General features: G+C 55.7%; 1 protein-coding gene across 1 annotated transcript in view; it reads right to left on the bottom strand.

The window, feature by feature from the left end:
* LOC104466002 (fractalkine-like) overlaps positions 1-3,149 on the bottom strand; it is a 4,954-nt gene extending 1,805 nt beyond the window's left edge. Inside the window, exons 1-2 of the mRNA XM_010079289.1 lie at positions 3,083-3,149; positions 173-293 (exon numbers count right to left, since the gene is read on the bottom strand). Coding sequence (XP_010077591.1) covers positions 173-293; positions 3,083-3,149 — 188 coding nt within the window. The remainder of the gene's footprint in view (positions 1-172; positions 294-3,082) is intronic.
* Between the last annotated feature and the right edge of the window lie 4,846 nt (positions 3,150-7,995).

The raw sequence follows: 7,995 nt of genomic DNA on the forward strand, positions 1-7,995 counted from the left end.
GCCCCCCCCCAGGGAGGGTGCCTCCCCCACCGCCCTGGCCAGCCTGTTCCAATGCCTGAGCACTCCAGCAGATTGCTCCTTGCTCCAAAGCAAGGGCATTTGCTGCCGGGCAAACGCTCAGTCGGTGTTGGGGGCACAGGGCCAGGGAGGGGGGCGGTGGGGCAGCGCTTACATGACGGCTTGTTTGGTGCAGTGGGGTTCGGTCCTGCGGTAGCTCCTTATCCGCTTCGCTGCTAGCCCGGATGTAAAACCCCGGCACTCTGTTGAACACTTCAGAGGTGCTTTGGGTTGCCCTGAAATAAAAAGTAATTAAAAAAAAAAAAGAAATAGTAAACTTCCACTTTTTGTTAGGTACTATAAAAACTGGCACTGTCACCTTCTCCAGGGAGAAGGAGTCCAAAGCTTGTCATGAAAGTTTCCAATCCCTGCCAAAATGAGAAGACAAATCCCACCAGGGCCACAATTGTTTGCATCACCCAAACAGGTGACAAGGTACCCAGAAAACCGGATTAAATAAAAAGCACTGGGAAAATTGCTGGGCTCTTGGGATACAGTTGCAGCTTGCCTTATAGGATGTGCAAGCACTGGCTGGAGGGAGGACCTTTGTGCAAGCACCTGGACCTGCAGGGTTGCAGGAGGACTGCTCTGAGCACAGTGCCCAGGAGACACATGTCTTTGTCCCCGAAAGACCTGCTGCAATGGTCACCGACGGGCTCTCGGTGCAGGCGGTGCAGCACCTCCAGGACAGGATGCGTGTCCCCTCCTCACGCGGAGCAGTGTGCTGGGTTTGGCTGGGGTAGAGTTAATTTTCTTCATAATAGCTAGTATCTCTTCCTCCTGCGGGACTTCCCCTCCAGGCCAGCATCCTGCCTCGCTCTCTGCTGGGCTCTGGACGCCACTTAGACTCGGAGAAAAGGTGCAGAGAAAGAACCTTTTGATGAACAATCCATTGCTCCCACCAGTATCTCAGCAGCCCAGCTTCACAGCACAGTTTCTCACCAAACGTCTCTTTCTCTCTCCACGGGAAAACACGGTTTTCATTTTGCCAAATAAAACCCCACTTGACCTCTTCAAGGGGCAAAGCCAGTCACCCCCCTGGGGACCCTTCCTTCCTGCGCCCCCAGACTCCACCAGCGTTAGCCCAGCCAGGGGAGGCTGCACTACACATCCCGGCCATTTGTTCTGAAAAACAAGCCCTGGCTTATCCGAGACCCCCGTGAAGAAAGGAGCTGGAGCCTGGTTTAGATGAGGGAGTTTCTGCCAAACGTTGTCTCAGATTCCCAAAGGAATAGGGTGGATTTGATGCAGGTCAGTTGGGAATGATCCAGCCAGTGGCTCCAAGGAGCATGGCGCCAGGACCACCCACAGCTCTTCTGACCCATCTCCTGGGGAAACCCATGACTGCAAAGAAACCCCTAGCAAACCCTCCTGCAGCACAGAGCCTCTGGGTCTCTGGAACATTAGAGCAAAGCTCTTTGCTCACACAGTAACATCTGCGGCACTTCAGGGTCAAAAATACCCGCTCAGGGGTGACCAACTTCCCAATTAACTCTTATTAGCCAGAGGACATGCTGCTGGTGTCCCTCACCTTCAGGAGCACCGTTCAGCAAAACAGGCACAGCACCAAAGGGCCAGATCCATCCCTGCGGACAGCCAGGGAGGTGCACGGCGGGGAGCTGGGGAGGACTTGTCCCAAAGGCCCTCTGGTCACCTCTGATTTTCCAGTTACTGGCATCACAAATCACTGGTTTGCAATGAGCTGAACTCCTGGTGTGTTTTTCTAAGAGTGGAGGAGCTTGGAAAGCACCTTCCAAGGAGGGAATGGTGTCGTGGGGAGCACGGAGCTCTGCTTGTCCCCCTCCTCCACTTCTCCGAGCTGCATCCAAGTCTTTGCCAAAGGGACCTCAGGGACACCTGGGATCTGGGAGTTTATCTACCTGGAAGCACCGCTCCTGGGAGCCATTGGCACCTGCTTTTCAGCACGGTTCCTCAAGAGACCCTGGCCAGAGAGCTCCCCAGCCTTCCTTTCTGCAGCGCCAGCCTGATTGCATGGTTCTGGCCCCGCCGAGCAGAGCTGGGTGACAGGCGGGGGGGTCCCAGGGCAGGGGAAGCTGCTCGGTGTCCTCACTGCCTGCTTTACTGGAGCCAGCCCTGGAGAACCTGCCCGGAGGTGCGAGGAGAGGAAGATGCTCCATCCCCAGCTACCCTTCGTGCTGTCCTCGCTCCTCCCGTCTGGTGGCAGCAGACACAGATCTTAAGGGCTCTTTGCCCCTTTCCCTTCCCCTGGTGGGAACAGATCATCCCTTTGTCCTGGGCTAAGTCCAGCTTTGGCTGCCAGCCTGGCAACCCACCCTGCTTAACTGCAGCCTCAGGCAGCGACCGCTGAGCTGTGCCAGAGACGACTTAAACCCAGAGCAACCCAGGGAGAGGTGCACCCACCTCCCCCTGGCCTCCCCGGCTCAGCACCACCCCGCAGCACACAAAGATCTTTATCCAGCCAACGGGAGGATGTTTCTGACCTGTGCACACACCATGGGCAGCAGAGCCACAGGAGACACCCCCCTTGCCCAGCAGCGATGGGAACACTAGCACCTCAGGACAGGGAGCCCATGCGGACAGACATCCATCTGTGGACACACATCCATCTGCGGACAGACATCCATCTGTGGACAGACATCCATGCACGGACAGACATCCATCCGCGGACACATATCCATCTGCGGACAGACATCCATCCGCGGACAGGCTGTGCTCTGCCCCCACCGCATGTCCCTAGGGGACATGAAAATAAAGCAGAAGAAAAGTGCATTCCACTTCTTTTCTAATCTGGATCATCAGCAAGTCTCGCCGACACTCTCCCCACCTGCCCTCAGCAGTGAGAGAAGCTGACATGGGGCTGCTCAGATGTCCCTGCTGCCGGCAATGCCACCGTACGGTCCCCCTGCCGCTTCCCAAGCCCAGCCTGATGCTGCTGCGAGATCTCCCCGGGTGCCCATAGCCCAATCCAGCACCGCCTTCCTCCCCTGTCCCCGCCGCTTCTGCAGCCCCGGCACAAACCCAGGGGTGACGAGCTGCGGCTCACCTCCAGCCAGGGTCAGCAGGCACAGGACCCCCAGCACAAACAGGACCTGGAGAGAACCAGCCCTCATGTTCCCGTGGGCGGCAGTAGGAAGGGTCGGCGGGGAAGGATTCCGGGCAGTATTTCCCACTCCTGACGACTTATTGCATCCTCCGGAGCAACAGAGCTGCTGCAGCTCATTCCAGGATCACAAAGCCCCGAGACGAGGTTTTGGCTGTTATTCGGCTCCCGCGCACACGTCTCAAGGTGACGACAGGAGGAGGAGGGAAGAAGCAGGACAGGGGAGGGAATATTGCCTGCTCCAGTGATAAACAGCTCCTGGAATTCCCCAGCTGCACTTACATCAGCTTTTCTTAGCGCACGCAGGGCAGCTCCAGCCTCCTTGGCAAGTTATCCCGGCAGGGACTTTCAGGAGTCAGCTGCTCCAGCCTCCTTGGCAAGTTATCCCGGCAGGGACTTTCAGGAGTCAGCTGCTCCAGCCTCCTCTCCCACCCCCGTGTCTCTCAGACGGAGAGCCTGTGCTAAGGCACCGCTGCCCCTCGCCTGGTAAAGATCTCCCCACCTCCCACCGCCGCTCCCCCACGCTCAATAAGCTCATTATTTACCCCCGAATGCAAAAGCAGCTATTGCCTTCCTTTCTGGCAGGCGCCTTCTAACAGCAGCGTTGGGCCAAAAGAGGAGGGATTTGCTAACTGGGATTTACTAACTGGGATTTGCTAATTGGGATTTACTAACTGGGATTACAAATTCATCAACGTGGTGAGCTCACACCAGGCTGCGCCTCAGGGGCATCACCAAAGCAGGGACCCAGTGGTGTCCCCAGGCAGCTCTGTGTCCCCTGCGCTGGCTTCTGCGTGTCCCTACAGCCCTGCCTGTGGGTATCCATCAGGGGCTCAGCGCTGGAGCCTTGCTGATGCTGAGAGCAGCACCGTGCCCCCCAGGGCTGCAAACAACCAGGCTGGCCGAGGGGCCTCCCAGCACCAGCATGGAGCCATGTCTGGAACGGACATACCAGCCCGGCGGTCACATCCTGCACCTTTACTTTCTCTTTCATCTCAGGTCCCAGCAGAACACAGACCAATTTTCCCCTGCCAACTCCCTCCGCTGGAAGATGAAGATAAAGATCAAGACTGAGATGGTGTAACTGCTCTTGAAATCTATTTCCCCCAGAGTTTTCTTAAGGCTGGTGGAAACTGGACTTCTCTGGGCTGTGGGAAATTCCAACAGCTCCAGTTGGGATTTTATTCCTAAGGAATGAAAACCCCCGAGTTTCCACATGATGCGTTTTTAAAACATTCGGTGAAATTCCCAGCCTGTAGCTTCAGCCTTTGTTTATATGGTAATAGAAAAGAAAACCCATTTCAAGGAAATAAAATTAAAATTAAGACCTTAAAATAGCCTGTTCTATCCCGACAGATTGTCTGTTGGGATGTTTGCTGGCCCCTTCCCCAAATGGTGTTTTCTCAGGCTGGGCAGAACCTTACAGGAAATTTTTATTCCGGGAACCGGCGCTGCCCGAGGCCATCGGGCGCTTGGCTGGAAGCGATGGCACGGCCCACATGCTCCCTTCTCCCCTGAAGAAACAGGTTCTGCTGCTTCAGCAAAGGTTTTACTGCCAGCAATGGATAAAACCGGGGAAGGGCTCCAGCAGGCACATAAAGTGGGAGGGCGAGCGCTTTGTTTGCTAAAGGCGTGACATGCCGCTGGTGTTGTTATTTGAAGGGACAAACCTCTCTTTGGCAGGGTGACATGGCTGCTCTTCCTGCAGGGACTGGGCTGGTGGCATTTTACCTGGCGGGGGACACCTCCAGGACGCTCTCGGAGCCCTCCCTTTGCTCCCAGTGAGCCGGGCAGCTGGAGTTGGAGGTGGCACATGCACTCAGAGGTGGCATCTGCAGAAGGAAATCCCACAGCAGGAGGATGGAAGGTGGCTGCAGCCTCGGTGCGGCTCCGTGGGACACGGTGAACCTTCAAGCGCCGGCAGCGGCGTGGGTCTAAGCCACCAGCAAGCCCTGCTGTCCCACCAAGAGCGGGACACGGAGGCACAGCAACCAGCTCCGACGGGAGCGGGCAGCTCCGATAAGCAGTGACAAGCCTGGGCTGCTCCTGGCAGCTAATCAGCACCGCCAATCCCAACCCACCTCCTACGGCACCCTCCTGGTCCCACCGCACATCTGTCCCTCCAGCCGCTTCCTGCACTTCTTGAAGCATTGAAAAACCCAAAGTCAGAGGAGCTGCTGAAGCCCAGGAGATAATTCTGCTGTAATGAGCAATGGGCCACAGGCGTTGTATTGATCTGACAGTGAAGGATCTTCTCTGGGCTCGTCTTGGCTTCAGCTGATTTTAGTTACGATAGAAATTGTCCAGCGCACATCTGTCCCTCCAGCCGCTTCCTGCACTTCTTGAAGCATTGAAAAACCCAAAGTCAGAGGAGCTGCTGCAGCCCAGGAGATAATTCTGCTGTAATGAGCAATGGGCCACAGGCGTTGTATTGATCTGACAGTGAAGGATCTTCTCTGGGCTCGTCTTGGCTTCAGCTGATTTTAGTTACGATAGAAATTGTCCAGGCGATTGCTGTTGTCTTCATTTGATTTAGTTTTGCTTTAGTTTCTAGGAACAGCAAGAAGTTATTCAGTGTGGGTCTGGGGCTATAGATTAAATGGCGATGGGGAGGAGGGCAGGCAGAGGAGGACACCAGCAACCCCAGTCCAGAAACACGAACCCCAGTGCCCAAGCCATGGACCGTGCAACCCTGAGGGCCAGACAGCTTTCAAGGAAACAAAGAGCAGAACATCTGAGTAACTGGGAACCAGGGAACACAGACCACACTAAGGAAATGTACAAAAACAAAACCAAGCAGACCAAGACCAAGGAGGAAGCAAGGCCACCACGAATGTCACATCCTTCCAGTGAAGACCGTGGGCTGGGGCAGCTCAGCCCAGTCCTTTCCCATTCTTCCTTAGGGGGGTTGGAAGGAAGCTTCTCGCGGTCACCCCGAGCACCCACCGGCTCTCTGGATGGGTGGTCTAGCACCAGAGAAAAGCAGAAGACACTAGAAAGAGGGTTGGGTATCTTCCCCCATGTACTTTAACTGCAGTATGAGGGAGGAAGGCCCTTGGGCTGATCTGAAATGTGGACAAGGAAAAAAACACGAGCAAACGTAGGGCTGTGCCCGGGCTATGGAGCATGGGCAGCGGGACCCATGCCCCTTGGGCTGGGACCGTACCCTCGGGGCCACCTACGCAGCTCCAGGTCTGATCCTCAGCACGCACACAAGGACTCTGCGGCTGGTGGTGTTGAGGCTGGAGTCTGGGCTGGCTGGCTGCAGCTCCTGCCCTGCTCCAGGGACAGTTCCCTATCAGGATGGAGGTCCTGCTACTTAAATGCCGGCTGTGCCACGGAGAAAGGGAGAACAGGTTCTGTCACGGACCGGGCGTTGGTGCCAGCACCAGGCACGCTCAGCAGCCTGCTCTGATGCCATACCCCTAACCTTTGGTTGCTCGCTGGCAACCATTAGCCAGGAGCTTGGCTTATTGCCCCAAACCACAGATATCACTGGCCAAAGGGCCAGATCCCATCCTCCCCATGAGAGACATGAAAGCAGCTCCAGCACTTCCCACCCGCCGCAGCTTTGCCAGGGCTGCCCGTGGGCAGGTGCTCGAGCTGCACAGGGAGCTGAGGTGGACGGAACGTACAACTGATGCCGGGAGAATTGCTCTTGAAGGCTAAAAGCAACCTGACCCTGCAAAGGCAACAGGGAAAACAATATGCAAAGAGAAGGAGGGCTGTGTCCTAAATGAAGAGGAAACGGCCCCGGAACACGGCCCATCTCCTCCAGGGTGTTTCCACACTGGAAGTTTATGCTCCTTGGCTATTCTTGGCTCTTTGTGCAAGAAGGACTCTGGGCTGTTTGTTACAGTAGGTTTGCTTTCCTGGAAATCAGGTGACGGCTGGAGAAAAAGGAAAAGTCAGTGAGACCTAGAGGGCTGTGTGTGGCCTGGAAGAAAGAGATGCCTGAGCTGATCGGATGAGAATGCGGAGGATCGCCACTGCATGGGCCATTCAGGGGCTCCCAAGACCTCAGGAGTTGGTCTTCCTGCAGCAGGGAAGCCCAGCACCCCAACAGGGGGTATTAATGCACCCTTTGCTGTCCCCAGTGTTGTCCCTGGTCCCTGTCCCAGCGGCTTGCTGGAACGCTCAGCTTTGGGGAAGATGTGGCTGGTCCTGGTGCTGCAGAGGAGAGAGGACCCCAGCTCTGCTCACAGGGGGATTCTCTTTGTCCTGCTGATGCTCACACCTCTGGTGTGGGACCTGATTCCCAGGCTTCAATCTGGAGAAACCTCAATGGCTTTTCCAAGGACATGGCACTGGGGGGTATGGCCCAGAGCCATCCAGAACTGACCCAGCATCCCTCCTCTGTCCCGGGCAAGGCAATCAGTGCCAGACACAGGGTCCCCAGAGCCAAAGGTGGCCTCTCCCTCTGGAGATGCCCTCAGCCTATGCTTATTGTAGAGCTCTCGAGTCGTCAGTGTAATAAGGGAGAAAATTAAATTACAGGGGATCCAGAAATTCTATTTAGCACTGCATGACTCTGGATCTTCTCACATTAAGAAAAAAAAAAAATAAAGGCAGGAAATGAGGAGCAGATGTCCGGGGCTGTCTGCAGCCAGCGCCTCCACAGGGGACAGAACAACTCCTATTTGGGAAGTACCAACCGGCGTGGGGCTTGTGTTTTTAAGAAATGGCTTTACCTAGAAAACGTCTTGAAAATAGCAGAGAACATCATGTGGGCTTTCACTTCTCTGAACGCAATGGCTTCCTCCTTCCTTGTGAATAAGAACAAGTCTGGGTCCCAGCACACAGTGCAAAATGCTGATGCTCTGTGTTGGCCCACAGCAAGGCAGCCCACGGCTACT

This window comes from Pterocles gutturalis, unplaced genomic scaffold, assembly GCF_000699245.1.
Source record: "Pterocles gutturalis isolate BGI_N339 unplaced genomic scaffold, ASM69924v1 scaffold8916, whole genome shotgun sequence".
NCBI lineage: Eukaryota > Metazoa > Chordata > Aves > Pterocliformes > Pteroclidae > Pterocles > Pterocles gutturalis.